The 16125-nt window shown below is 35.0% G+C and overlaps 1 protein-coding gene across 2 annotated transcripts in view; it reads right to left on the bottom strand.

Moving 5' to 3' along the window:
* Positions 1–15129, bottom strand: part of DMXL1_1 (DmX-like protein 1) — a 122525-nt gene extending 107396 nt beyond the window's left edge. Inside the window, exons 1-11 of one of the 2 annotated variants that reach the window (XM_051217826.1) lie at positions 14982–15129; positions 14819–14944; positions 14740–14784; positions 13042–13384; positions 11788–12055; positions 10541–10697; positions 8013–8194; positions 6335–6514; positions 4826–4947; positions 2821–2992; positions 924–1488 (exon numbers count right to left, since the gene is read on the bottom strand). In XM_051217826.1, the coding sequence (XP_051064253.1) occupies positions 924–1488; positions 2821–2992; positions 4826–4947; positions 6335–6514; positions 8013–8194; positions 10541–10697; positions 11788–12055; positions 13042–13384; positions 14740–14784; positions 14819–14944; positions 14982–15068 (2247 nt within the window). In that variant the 5' untranslated portion in view covers positions 15069–15129. Of the gene's footprint in view, positions 1–923; positions 1489–2820; positions 8195–10540; positions 10698–11787; positions 12860–13041; positions 13385–14739; positions 14785–14818; positions 14945–14981 lie in introns of those variants that run through there. The other variant, XM_051217825.1, reaches the window with a different exon arrangement.
* Positions 15130–16125: the final 996 nt, after the last annotated feature.

Below are 16125 nucleotides of genomic sequence, written 5' to 3' on the forward strand. Positions count from 1 at the left end.
AAGATATTGGAAATTGATAAACATGAGAACAGTAAAAAAACAATACACAAAGAAACTATGATATATTAATTACTCTCAAGATTTAATATCAAAGAGTAAATTAAACAAACAATCAACAGTAGGGAAATGTAGACGATTGGGATCCGAACTGCGACATGTTTGTTTTGAAAGCCAATGCACTGTCAATTGAGCTACTGAGTTTGGGTAGCTTCAACAAACTTTTTGAACGTGTATGAAGTTAGTATCACTATTATTATTGAGAATTTGAAATACCTATTGTCGATATTTGGGACTGAATTTCAATCAGTTTTTGTTGGGATATGTTCATCATGTGTAGGTTGCTCATGATACAGTTATTATATCAGAAGAGATCTTAGGATAGATGGATTATAGTTAACAGTAGTACCATCCAAGATTTTTAAATCAAATCCTCCGTGTCAAACAACGAGATAATTCCAAACCTTTACTACACTGATAAAGTACAATATATGCGATAATTGTAGCGTAACAGTAAAGTAAAGCTCCACCTGGAGCCCCTCTGGGACTACTGTAGGTCCCAAGCCCGGATCGACGAGGAAGGTTGGACATGGGATTAGCGACCCCATCCCGTAGAAAACTAACTCGTTAAAAAAACGCCAACCAGAAAAAATGATCCAAAGCATTTAAACTCTACCCTAGGAGTTAGAAGGTCTTCATTTAGAAGAGTTATAACACCTTATGGTGAAAGCCAATTTCCTTCGGAAGTCACGATACCCTGATGCCCCTTCTAACAACCAGAGCAACCATTAATTTAAGTATATGGAATGCTCATACAATGTGAGAGACTGAAAGAGTCTTCCAAATTGCTACAGTAATGAAGAGATACAACTTAGAGGTGCTTAGAAAGTAAAAGTAAAGTAAAAATAAAAGTCAAATTAACTTACTTGAGCCAAAGAAGATAAAATCGGTTTTAATACTGTCTGTTTCAATTGCTTCAATGTATTTTTCTGATTACTACTATCACTATTATTATTATTACTATTCATAAGTTTCATAGAAATTTTTGACCATTTTAATAAACATTGTCTAATTGTATATTGTAATAAGAATAAATGACAAAATATATTTAAATAATCTTGATAATTAATTGTTATTAAATACTTATTAGTGATTTCAGTAGTATCGGATAAATTTTGTAATTTTTGTTGATTCATTATATTTTCATTATGAAAATAATTCATAAAATTTTTAGAATTATCTGTTGTTAAATAAGTAAATAATTTTGATGTTAATGAATGAGCTGCATCGAATGGAATAACTTGATGTAAACGTGATCTTATACTACATGTAACTTGTGTTAAACGATTATTTATATTAGGTGTAATTATAAATGAAGATTCATATCCAAATTTATGATCACGATTAAATGATGATTCGTATGGAATAATTACTTTATGAGTTCGTATACCTTCTGGATTAGGAATAGATAAATCCAAACCATGTATATACCTAAATGGGATATTTTTTATGAGGAAAAAAAAGATCTTTTTAAAATGTTAGTCAATAATCATAATCAGTATAGAACATGATATAAATGTGCATTGGTTCAAGTTGTCACTGTATATATTCTCTACCAAATCCCTTGGTACGGCCGAGAGTGGGGAGATTCAGCTCGCCCTCTTGAAATGCTTTCACATGGCCACGCGTATATAGCCCTTGCCAGGGAAGTTCGACTCACTGCCTTCTTGCACCACGGGTATTGTTTACGAAATTGAGAGGATGAAAAGCGAAACTCTGACGCCTTAACCGGGTTGGTGGACATGGAGAGTCCACCTAGGGAAATTGGAAAACCCTCATAAATGAGAAGAATATAAAGAAATTCGGTCAACCCTGAACCATGTTATCTAACATCTACAACCAGTGACCAAGGTTAGAAAATGAATCCCTCATGTGGCTTCTTCGTCTAGGGTGCTGTATCAAGGCACAAAATTATCAACGAGTGTACATGCAACAATACACGCATCTTGTTGTGGGTTGGCCAAAGCCTTACATCATTTAGTGAATTATTTTATTGTCAACAGGGCATAACAGTTATCTGTTTTCGATTTATGAAGTAGCCCCATAATAACGATGCCGATCGTTCGGTCCTCATTGATACTAATGACGCATTGTTTGACGAGATAATTTGATACTCCTTCAAGTGGCACAATCTTTTTTTTTCAAACTCCACTACATCACGGTCAATCGTTGGTCACCAAAATAACACTACACATAATAAATTTTCTGAAATGAATGTTTTTTTAGTAATGAAGTTATATTCAGTTAAAACGACACGTAACTGTCAAATGAACAATATTTAAAAACCTATTAAAGAATGTTAGAAAATTAATTTAAACTAGACAACCTATGAATGTAAGCAACAATATATATATATCCAAAGACAAGAAGATTCGAGACATTAAGACATATAAAATACTAAAAATAATTATTTAAAAATCAGTTAATAGTACGATATTTTTAACCAGAGTTGGATAGTGGTTAGCGGTTGAATCCACAATGAGCGTTTTACTTCACTTGGGATTCATCAACCGGATGTACAAGCACTACAATGTTGATGTTCACCCTGGAAATTGATGCTAACCAACATCTAAATCTGGTTAAAAAATGCTTGCGACTAACAGCAATAACAAAGTATTTCGCTCAAGATATTCATGTGACGTAAACAGAGACTGATTAATTTTAGTATTTAACGATCATAACGAGAAAATCCAAACCCTTATAACTGGAGTATGTTATTTCTTCTCACAAAGAAAAGTGGAAAACAAAACGCAACTCACTTACCAAACAATAAGGCTTCCATCAAGAGGATGTATTGCAAATGCGACATCCGGGGCATGTTGTAATTCACTTAATAATCGAAAAACAGTCTGATCCATCAAAGCTATTTGATCTAACAATTCTGGAGTCATGAAATTATTATTACTGTTATTGATATTGGATGTATTATCAAGTGCTAAAATGCATAATAAATTTGCAAAAAGAATATAGTTAAAATTAATAAGTAAAGGATTTGATTTCACTTTGTCTGGCGCTCGGACGCCCGCTAGTCGTTACTTAATTCCCTCACCTTTGAGCTCTGAACGATAAAATGCAATTGAAGGAAAGAGGTTTCACTTCAAGGTTAGATAATGTACACAAAACAATGGTATTTATGGGTTTATGGATAAACTTTATATCTTGAAACTTTCGGAAAGTATGCTAAATTTAGTAACAACATTGTCACGCTCCCCGTTAGGATGTCGAGTCCATCGGCGCGTTGACCACCGTGGCAACGTCGGCCTGTCGAGCCATCTACATCCGATGTCCGCCCAGCAGCCGCACGCTTCACCACTCTTCTCCGTCGGCAGCAACCGTTACAGTCAACACCACCTTGTCAGAACACTCCACTCGACGTCGCCTTCCCGTACCAGACTGCCCCAACTAGTGCCTCCTCTGCTGGCCCCGAAACGGCGTTCGCAGAAATTCCCGTTCTCTGACTGCCGGTTACCAGCGGGAACACAAGTGGGTGACAACCGACTGTATTTTGATACAAAACTACAGAGTTCTTTCATCAAATGTGAAAACCATACGTTCAATACTTCAATATATACACGTCAGATTGCCAGTTCCGGTCATTTCTTGACTTTATAACACCAAGTGAATATTATCTTCATTATATGGTCGAAATCAACAGTTCTTTCCATTAACGGTAACAGTAGTATATCTTTTCTGATTTATATTTCTTCATGACTTTTGTTGTTTCGTGATTAGTTGTCATTAATTTTAGTTTGCTAATTTTTCCATGTTCCAAGGTCATGTTTTGTTGTCGTATGTACGGAGTTGTTCCCCTTTAGTCTTTTTTCTGCACTCCTATCATGTTCTTCGGTTCCATTATTTGTGAATTGTTGTTGATGAGTTACGTGTGTCAGTTGCCATATTATTAGCGAGTTCGTATTGGTTCTTCTTCATGTTAAGAGAATATATAGACCAATCGTTGTTAAAAATAATTGTAGGCCCAAATGAACCAATCTCATGACAGAACACAAATGTTCAATGCCTACTGGTTTTTCGTATATTTCTAAGCTGATTTGAAGTCATTATGAAGACAAACTTTGATATTTGTACTGGATTCATACAAACGCTTTTTTATTTATGAGTTGGTGATTTAGTAGACATGTAAAATCTACCAACTTAATAACAAGCCAGCTACAACGTAGGATCAGGCACACAGATACATCGGTCCAAGTTAACACACCTCATTAGCACAACAACATCAACACCAAATTCATAGTAGTTACTTCAATGATAGTAATATCTAAAAGAAAGATTGTTTATAAGGATAAAATACAGGAAGAACAAGTTATTTCGTAGAAAAAGAAAAGATATAAAGCAAATTTAATCTCACGGTTTAAGGGAAGACAAAGAGTGTATACACCAACGCCATTGTGATCGATTCCAAGCCATGTCACCCAGAGTCACCAACTATTGGTTACGATAGTCACGCGGACCCCCACCAAGTAGTCTCTATCAAAACGTCTGGCTCTAGACTCATAATTTCACTCTCAACTCTAAGTTTAATCGGGTCTTTATGTGATAAATTATTCATTTACGGCACCTCTACTGTAATTGACTACCACCTCAAGGTCATTAAAGGTCATTCTATAAAATACACTATCAATAACATCAACCCAAAACAGTAAATATAGCTCAAATAAATTAGTTACATGGAACTTGTTAACTTGAATATTGAGTTACACTTTATAACATTAATGATAGAAAACAAAAGTGAATATGACTAGACACATACCAATATGAGTTGGGATAGCCAAAATTCGTGATATTGTATCCTTCAAAAACGATTCCAATTGTGTACTCAAACGATATTCTTTATTATTGAACCAATGAACAACAAGTCGACCAACTTGTGAACTATCATAAAATTATAGCGTATTAAAATAGTATAAGTTGTGGATAAACAAGAAAAAAAAGGGAATGAAATAAAAGACTCCAAAGCTGACTTCTAAAGTAAAGCATGCCTACCGACCTGTGAAGCCATTTCAATCACTGACTATTTTGTTATTCTCTTCTTATATATATGACAATTTTCTTTTCATCCTACTACGGAGAATATGGGATCATTGTATGTTGGAAACCAGAGGTTCATATGTAACTATCATTTCTTATATATTTAAAATGAAGACAATAAAGCTAAGGCAAAAGAAATGTTGTCACAAGTTTTACACTCTAATTAGCTTCAAACTCCTGCTTTTTTAACCATTTGTATCCAAAGAAAAACAATTCGGCAGATATTTTTTCACAAGCGAATAATGTTAGCCATTGTAAGATGTAGACCTATGAATCGGACTGGTTAATATTTACTACTTACATGAATCTAAAACCATAATTATGTGATTGATTGATTTCCTTAATGAACATGAAATTTATTTATTTCGTTGAATTTAATCCAGTTAACTTTTGAATATTTTTCAATTAAAGTAGTAAATTCGAGTTGGTGAGACCGTAATTTACGGGCAACCTTTAGGTGGTAGTGTTGAAGTGACCTTGAGAAACCCAAGTCTGATTTAGTGAGATCTAGTATTAGAAATGAGCTTTCTTGAAATTAAAATTAGGATTCTCATCACAAAATGACATCAACTAGAATGCTAGGACGTTATTTGGCCCCCAAATGCCCTGATAAGGCCGAGGATGAGGAGAATCAGTTCTCCCTCTCGAAATGCTCTCACATAACCACTCGTATACACCCACTGTCCTCTCGCACCACGGGTGCTGTTTACGAAATTGAGAGGACGAAAAGCGAGTGCCCGGCGCTTTACCCGAGTTGGTGGACACGGAGATTTCACCTAGGGCAGTTGGAAATTCCTGATTCCAAACTAGTAGTGTACATGGGACCCAGGATCCTAAGGAAACATCTCCTAGCACTGCTCCACTGTCTTGTGGATCAGACCTTTAATTCGAAGGCTCTGGGAGTGGCCCCCTAAGAAAGCCACCTACTTCGGTTTGGGCACCCGGACAGTATCACAGCTCAAACAAAAATCAAGTGACTTGTATGGCGCATATGTATTCGTTGACCCTTTGTATCAATATTTATGTGTTCAAATAAATAAATAAAGCCATTTAGATGAATTTCGTGTAAAAACCCAAGAGGTTCTACCTTAAATCTGATTGCTTCGTCCATGAATTATAGTTCTTCTATCAAGTTAATCTGATTAGTTCACTAATCAACACTAAAACTACAACACAATTGATTTTAAATCACTACAGCTGATATATATAAAAATAATGATTAAAAACTTACTCATTTGGAGAAGAGAGATTACATAATTCCGGGAAAGAATCCAATGGTAAAGATGTGGTAAACACAAATTGTGGAAATGTATTTTGTGTATAGTTAAACTTTTTATCATCTATTTTTATTGTAGACGATGATAATTGTGATCCATAATCCACTTCAATGTTTGACAAAGGATCAGTCAACCTTGATTATATCATGTTTTAGTAATAAAAATGTACATATAAGTAACATTGGGAAAAATGAGACATAAATCATATTGTGTAATCTATAGTCACTTATTACGAATTCAGATCAAGTTTAGTTAGTTGGTCGGTTAGTTTTGAAGCTTAACTAAATTGTGCAATTGAGTTTATCATGGATTAATTTTGGCTGGTTGATTACAGAAAAACATAGACTACTAGATAAGTGTTTTGTGCTGGTTATAAGGCCTGTTTGAAAGTTTTTACCAAGATGCTGAACGAAGTCGTCCGTGTACACTATGATGATATGAAATCCTAAACTTGGACGAAACATTTATCTAGCTCTCTATGGTTCCTTGAGAACAATTCGTGATAAAAATCTACCCTAAAATTGAGATGAGTACTTTATGTTACGTATTCTGATGACTTTATTATATAAACTATGAGGAATACAATTCAATTTGAAATGATACTGCATTCAAGTCCTGGAATGAACATCAACTCCGGGATGCAATTACATCCAGCTGACAAGTTGCAAATAGGATGAAACGCGTATCTTGGATTCCACTACTATCCGTATTCCATTTATTCTGTGTAAGGAACATAATTAAAATTTGACGGCACAAACACAATTTGAACTAACAAATCGGAGCTTATTCCGACAACACAATAAAACCTCGAATATACACGTCCATAATTAAGTTAACTAAAAATTAGTGAGCGATTTGTGGAGATTGTTAAATTTTATAGTTGGCATCACAAACTAATCCTAGTTAGATAACCAATCAAAACTAAGAACTACTAGACAACTTTTTGTGTTCCCAGTAGAGCATATTCACAAACCCACACGGAAATGAGGCTGAGACCAATGTCCCCTGATATTCCTGGTTTTCAATAGCTGTCTAAGGTTAGCTCGTGATGAAAAATACAAAATAATCAAGAAATTGATTGTTTTAAAATAACAACGGGATAAAAGAAAATCACGAAACAGCTCATTGTAGACAGATAAAACCTAGAAATATATTTTCAGATTCACCAAAGAATTTTATAGCGCTGTGGTGACATGGTGTGACAAGTTGAACCGGTGGACATGTGTGCCAGGTCTTAAGTTGCTTGTACATAGTGAATTTCAAATATCCTAAGAGCATTCATTCATCATACCTTATAAATTTCTTTCAAATTCCTGGGTTTTAGTAAATAAACTCTAAAGTTTACAGTTGATTGATCACTGGGTACTGACTAATATCATGTATGACACATGTTTCTCAATGGTTTGGATGACTCAGTGGTGACGTCTCTGGATATGTAACTGGATGATACGGGATCAAAACCTTCAAAGCACATCAGTTCCCTCAGCATTACAGGTACATCATACTGACGAATGTTAAGCAGCACGAAATCTATGTCTAGGGTTTCCTGTCGATTAACCACCTTACAAAATCTATATAGAACTGACTATTTATTTAGAGTAACCATGTGTTTGAGAAATAACAATAACTTACCATAAATCTAGAAAATGTTTTAAAATTGGATGTGTTAAAAAACAATTAGGTAGTTCTAAAGTGAGATATTGCGTTGATGATTCATGCAACTGATTGACTGGATCACTTGTAATTTTCGTTTTGAATGGTATATCGGTCAGATGACCTAAAGGTAGGCGTACTTTCACTGTAGTAGATGATATCTAGGAGGGTATTGAGCAACAAAATTTCTATGTTCAAAATGGAGGGTTACAAATAATGAATATTAGTAAACTAGACTATCATTTATTGGAATTCAAATATTTGGTCTCATTTGGATAACATGCTACTTAGGATGATGACAAATATCCGGTGATTTTATAACTAGTCTCAGAGGAATTGGAAGACGATGACTAGTTACATTTGAATGCCAGTGAATGAAACCAGAAGACATCAGAAATTTCTTTTACAAGTTGTTAAATAAACTCTTGTATGATGTCGCAGTTCTGTGAATTTTATTCCGTCTGTTCTGCGAATGATATTTTATTGATTGAGACCTTAAACCGACTGATGTTAGACCATCATTGGAAACCTGGAAGCACTGGACGGCCGTTTCGTTCCATTGTGGGACTCCTCGGCAGTGCGCATCCACGATCCCGCTCAAGGGATTCAAACCTAGGGCCTTCAGTATCGCGCGCGAACGCTTAACCTACTTGACCACTGAGCCGGCTGGCACCAACGGTATTAATGTCTAACCTCAACCAATCCACGAAATTGTACGACCATCTTCTATTGTCTGAGGTAGATACCTGTCTCTACCAAAACGCGGAGTCCCACAATAGGACGAAACGGCCGTTCAGTGCTTTCAGATTTCCAATGGTGGTCTAACATCAGTCAGTCAGCTACAACGTAGGGCCAGGCACATCAATCAGTTCAGAATCTCAATCAATAACTTAATAATCTCCACAACCCTATTCTGATAATAATATTTTATTTCGAATTCACTCTTGTTATCGACCACAATAAATCGAATAGATTTTTATTAAATACTGAAAAGCCTGATGTATACAAAACTCTGGCAGTACTGTTTATTCATTAATGTTTGATTGATTGGCGATACTTGAATTTCAAAGACAATCTGTTAGATTTATCTTCATATAACTACCATAAGAGAACCTTTATTTTCCGCACATACATCTAACGCTATTCATTACTTATTTACGGAACAGTCCTGATCCTTTAACGATTATTATTGGTTCACTATATCTGCTTTCTAGCGGTTAACATATACTGTCTCAGTCTTGAGTGTTGTTAGAGGTATGAGGGCGGCTTTCACTTCACCGTTGCTCACACAGTGGAAGGGCTCTTAGAGAGTTACCTGAAAAGGAGATTGGGTTAAAATTGGTCTTAGTGACCAGAGCGAGTGACCGCAGTGCCCAAGGGACAACCGCTTCAAGCCGGTCACACACGACCTTTTTGTGTTAGCACTGTAATTGTTGGGACCTTATTTCCAGAGACGGAAATCCGGGGGATAAGGTGTGCATTTTTAGGGTCGACATTTTCTAATCCCACACCTCCGTGTGGGAAGACAGCATCACTGCCGATGCATGTTTTGTGAAGGAAACACCTTGCTGCCGTCACACCACTGTACAGTCAGCAGTACGACTTCGCTCTCAGACCTTAAGTTCGATACTTTTAGTCTTACCCCTCTTCAACCAACCTGTCTAGCATGGTAGAACCATGAGAAACAGTTGTTTCAGCCATTATAGTCCGATTGGTTCATCGAGATAGGCAAGCTCAACTATCATGTCAATGTAGCAGCAACAGTCAGGACATATACTGACTGATTTCAATTAGAATACGATAAAATGTTCAGATAACATTGAACATCTATTTTGTCTCAATTCGAATGAATGTCATAAAGGTGTACTCTATTTGTGAAGAATTTTTTTCTATTTTCTGAATTAATTAGTCTCAACACATTAAATCTCTCAACTTTTATAAAAACTAGAAAATTTGTACTAAATGAGAATACTGATAGAATTAGCAGAATATTTACAAAACATCAATCAAGTATATTTAACTCTACAATCATAATGAATAAACAAATTGTAATCACAATAGTTGAGATCATGAGTCAATTGAAACTAGACCACCATGGAAAACCTGGAAGCACTGGACGGCTATTTCATCCTAGTATGGGATTCCTCAGTAGTGCGCAACCATGACCCCGCCCCGCGAGAGTCAAACACAGGACCTATCAGTCTCATGGAGTGGGGTCGTGGGTGCGCACTACTGAGGAGTCCCATACTAGGATGAAACAGCCGTCCAGTGCTTCCAGGTTATCCATGGTGGTCTAGCTTCAATTGACTCATGAATTCAACTATTAAATTATCACATAACATTAATATAAAGACATGAAATTATCAAAACAAATGGTAGATTAGAAAAGTGACAGTAGAAAAGATTCGGCATAAATAAAATGATTTTAAAAGAAGTAATGAATGGATTAAAACTGTAACCATAAAAAAATTACATACAATGTATATATGTAAGTAAAAACTGCTTACTGGAATTTCTGGGTCATTCTTAGAAATTGATTTAGACAGTAAAGAATTGATACTTTTGTGCGTGCTTGATAAATTGGGATGACTTGTTGAAACTTCAATCCATACACGACATAAATTATCTTCACTCGCGGTTAATAATACATTTGCTATCCAACCACTGAGAAAAACAAAACAGAATTGTATACCTTGGGAACAGAACACACATATACGTACTTACTAACGCCTATTACCCCTCGTGGAGGAGCATAGGCTGCTAACCAGCATTCTTCATAGAACACGTAGTCTTCTGTAAAATTGTTCAGTAGACAAGATGAATTTTTAAGTCGATAGACGCTCAAAGTCGTAATTAATTTAGTTAGAAAAAGTAAACTGGTCTGTATTAATGAAAAACTGAATTTGGCGACTTATTTCAAATTTTCAAAAAAATGAAATTCAACAAACGACAACGTATGCTGAACATCTTTTAGACGTACGTTTAGGGGGGTTAAGAGATATTTAACTGTGTCAGCTGCTTTTTTCTATAGAACTGTATCTTCAGGGCACTAGACTAGGTAGAAGATAACTAGCTAGATGGGAGGTAGATTTTAGAAGTGTTTGAGCTAAACAAACTTGACTACATATTGATACTTTTTTAAAAAAATTGGAAGACAAATCACTTCAGTGAATATTTTAGGTAAGTACAGTTCGTTGAAATCACCTTATTAATCACATAACTGTGACATTACAGAAATTTTTTATAGCTAGAATATATACTTTACCATAATCTTCAATCGACAAAATCCAATGCTACCTTCAGGTCAACAAAATTGGCCAATGTATAGCAACGGTGAATATACTTGTAATCCAGAACCCGATGTAAATTTAAGATCTGGCTGATACAAATTTATCCGCTTTCTTAATATTTGATCATCAAAATCGTGTTTTTGAGTTTCAATTAGGTACTTAGTAGTTGTCAACGAAATGATTTTAAAGTGTAAGTTAGTCACTAATTTCACTGCGGTTATCGTGAGATTTCTGCTTTTTTCACGAATTTGAATTTCTAACTGAAGTTAGTTTGGCGAGAATAATTCTGGTATCAAGATTTAAGCTAGTATCTCAGTTTAGTTATTTATTCCTTAATGACTTTAAAAAACAGACTGTTAAATGGTGGTTCTTTATTTTGAAATAACTACCAAGTCGTAAGCAATGTTTAAACTATGATACAGTTAGATAAAACCAGCTTTAACTGACCAATTAAATTAGCTTACCTAGGGAGATATCTGCTGGTATGGCGCCAGCTAAACGAACAAACATTACAAGGATGCGGTAAGAAGATAGATTCCCAATTTTCAGTCATTCGAAACTGTTCATCATATCTGTGTTTTGATGGAATCAAATCAGAGAAAGGATCACGGAACCATATATGCATTTCAGTATCAGACTGGTGATCGTTATGTTGACTTCTTTTATCATGATATTTAGTAATGGTGGCGAAGTATGAACCATCTGGACTGAAATCAACCTGCAGAGGAGTACCTGTATGAAAAGAAATTACGTACACATGATTGATACAATGGATTAAACTACACTTCTTTCAGTTAAATAGTAATACAAGGTCAATGGCAACTAAGCAAGTCACAGTACGACAATATCAGTAAGATCGTTTTTTGTAGAGAAGCAAAAAAGTTACACTAGATATTCAGATGAGGGAAGATGAAATAAATCCAGTTGGCTGGGACTCGTGTTATTGTTTTATGGATAAGTGAGACAAAACATTCCAACTATTAGTTCGAAAATATAGAAGAATAAATATCATTAGGATTCCCTAAATAATGGTAAGAAGTTAGTTCAGCAAAAAATAATCACTTCCAATAATAATTGGTGAATCGATATATTTGGTTCCTTAAAAGATTGTTAGTAACGGATTAAAGAGAGATAACTTTGATTAAAACAGCTACATTCTTATAGTTAAGTACGTTTGTCTATATGACGTTGCAAGTGACTTAATGAACTATAGTCTCATTCATAGCATTGTAAGTCTTTCATAGTATAAATTACCTTATATGATAAATATTGCAAGGTGATTATCGGTTAATTTGTAATTGTGATGTTGTTTAGCTTGATATTTAGGCGGATATAATGGTTACATTACAAATCGGTAGAATAGAAAATAAATAATATGCACACGGATGTAAATGGAGCCAAATATATCAACGAACATTCGTCAATTTTAAAGTCAAAGTTTCAGTCCTTAGTCGGTAAGACCATTATGTCTAAAGAAATTCTTTTTCATTAAAGTTGAGAAAGCATACTTAAACTTACAGTAAAAAATTAGACTAGTACAAACATTTGTCATGTATTTTGATTAAAGTGATAGGATTACTACTATTATTATTGAAAAATAAACTGTTTAAACATACAAGTCAAATCTGAGTATGAATATTGGTAAAATAAAAATCATCACGCAAGTTTTTTTGCGATCATGAAAAACGACAAATAGAATAATAGAAAAAAGACGATACCGTTTAGTCGATGACACCATACAACTTCCCATTTACTCGGTACTTCTGTTGACAGAGATTTCTTAGGAACAGGATCAGAGTCAAGACCATATTCTGAATCTGTTGAGTTAGCTCCGATATGAAAACGAAGAGTTGATTCAGTGATATTGCCTGTAACACCTGATCGCCACATAAATAAGCTTCCATCATTAAGGCCTGCTAATAAGCCACTATTTGGAAATTGAAAACAGGGTCTATGAGACCAGGAAAGACATAAAACTTCCGCTTTTGATGGTAATGATAAATGATCGGAGAACGACCAAAATAGTTTTAACGGGTTTGTAAGCATATTTCCTGTCGTTCCCTATAGGGAAAAATCATTGCATGATACATAGAAACATTGTACAGTAATCCAACAAACTTCTACTAAATATAAATATCAAAGAAAACTCACATATGAACAGAAACGTGCAAAGATTAAATTCAATTTTAGGTTAAATGTAAACCACAGGTACACAAACCTCTTAATGTTTGGCCCTGAAAGCAATCATAGTACATTAAAACCTAGAAAAAATGAGTAGTACAGAAGTAAACCACTGTCCGGAGTCGGGAAAGATATGCAGCATACGAGCAAACGGAGCATATTTAGTCAACCAGTATGTATTGATATCATTTTCTCTTGAAAGTAATCTTAGACATAACTCAGTAAAAAAAATCTTGAGGAAAATTATAAGGTTTTAAGTTCACAATTATACGCATATGTTGGGGAGAGACTACTAGTCATTAGGGGCAAAAAGTGTTAAGACACCAGGACCTAGATAGACATCTAATGAAGACATGAGAATATTTACTTGTCTTAGGTCTGCCTTTTTTAACCTATTCACGAGTATGAGCCACATTACATGTGAGGGCTAATGGTAGTACCTGGTTCTCTAGACCGAAGTAAGTGGACTAAATATGCATACGGAAAACCTTATTGCAGGAGGTTTAATGGCTAAAGTTCTAAAGTGTTAACAGATGGATATGTTCGAATACGTGTATATATTTTGGTTTGGACAGCCGTAATTTTAAATAAACACCAAAGAAGACATGGTAGTTGGAGTAATAACAATAAAAACTATAAGAAATATGTTTGAAATATAATGGACGAAGTATGGAGGTGGAAATAACATAGTAATGCTAAGTTCAATGTCTAGAGGAAGATAGATAATCATTCAATCAGCCTCATTGTGACGAGTTCTAAATTTTCCATCTAGGGCTCTTAATTATAATTTCTGAGTAGTTCACGGGCAACAATTAAGAATTCTGTAGCTTTCAGAGTGGCTTATTGTAACAATCAGTAAATAAAGAACGGTAACTACCTCACAACGAGGTGACTGGAACGATGAGTAGTCCAATTCCCATAGTTCAGTCTGGTTGTGTAGTGCCTACTTCAGACAGTAAACCGTCCTTCCAACAAGCGAAAGATGCATGTGAAGTTAGTCTTGCATGCACTATTTTACAGATGCTCAAATAAAGTCTGAAGATGGGCGATCCGACAAAGAATGATGGTGACTAATAATTTTATTATAGTAACAGTAAACGTGGCAACGATTATATAATTTATAAATAAAGCTTATGGACCCTTAAAATGTACCATATGATACAATAAAAACAAATAAACGATACTTTCTAGGCTTTGCTAAATATATTCATGTAAATACAAAGCCCTTTACATACCTGAGGTACGTAAATAAATATTCCATCAGCGTTAGCAATGGCAATCTACGAAAAAGATATCTATTAGATAATATCAAACCCTTCCATAATGATGATTAAAAGCAACAGCTGTTACAACGGAGTTTCCTAACTCACACCCAGAAATCACCTGACTGCGACAAAACGACTCGTTCAATATAACTACATCGCACCCACTGGCATACACCTTGAGGAAAAAATCAAGTTTTTAAAAAGAAACCAACGACGTAGTTAGATCCCTGAATCTTTGCTTGTGCGATATGTGAATAACCACCATTGCATGAACCAGTTATTACTTGATGAACCCTCATATGTAGAAAATACGACCTAGAGATTAAAGTACGTGCGCTTCGAACATTATACGCAATTTGCAACTTTCAATTTTTCAAATAAATATGGATGAAACAAAAAATACTAGTTCTTCCATTAGTTATTTGCCTAATAAAAATAACAATTCGGAGAGATACCTTGTTAAGTTATATTTGTAACTTGTCTACAAGTATGTAAAGAACTACAATTAAGTTGTATTAATTCTATATATTTCATTAAATCATTTGCGTGCTGGTCCTGCAGTGTGAGATACTTGTAAGTAGAAAGGGACTTTTAACCTTCAAATGATATGAATTGAAGAAGATTTAGTTACTGTTAAATGAGTCAAAAATTATTAAAAAGCGTTCATTGTACTCACCGGCGCTTCCGAAATGAATGTCGAGTACAGTGGCAGTATGTCACTTTGTGTGTTCGTAAATATTTAAATTTTGCTAACCAGCACCTCATAGACGATCAAGTATTTTTACGCTTGTAGTGTTTTAGTGATTGAGGATTTGTTGTCTTTTCAGTTATGCCCTCAATAGCGATAACAAAGATACGATATCTGTTACTATTGCTGCTGATGAGGTGACGCAGGATGATGAAATACCAAGAATACTCACTGAAAACCTGGCTATAGATAAAAACTACTGGGTAAATCTGCCCGCAATAATTAAGTATTCAGAAACCCAGTAGCAGGAGCGTCAAGATCTTAAATGCAACTGAATGCCCCAAAAAATTACAGAATTTTATTTTTCCTTTCAAAATAAAGGAATCGAGTAACTTATAATCTTCGACTATTGAATTTTACACATCATTAAAAGGATGCCACAGATGCTCAGGGTTTAACAATGATTTTGTCTGCAACACCTGGATAATCAAAGGGTACCATCTCAGTCAGACCAGAATTCAGAGATGAACGAGTTCGAAGATATATGTGGAAAGCTGTTAATATATTGAGAACCGTTTTATCTAAGTTGGATGGCAGTCGCAAAGAGTGTGTGGCATGGCATAGCAACTCACGATCAGATGCAGAAGCATAACCAAGAGTCTTCAGCT

Source organism: Schistosoma haematobium, chromosome 7, assembly GCF_000699445.3.
Source record: "Schistosoma haematobium chromosome 7, whole genome shotgun sequence".
NCBI lineage: Eukaryota > Metazoa > Platyhelminthes > Trematoda > Strigeidida > Schistosomatidae > Schistosoma > Schistosoma haematobium.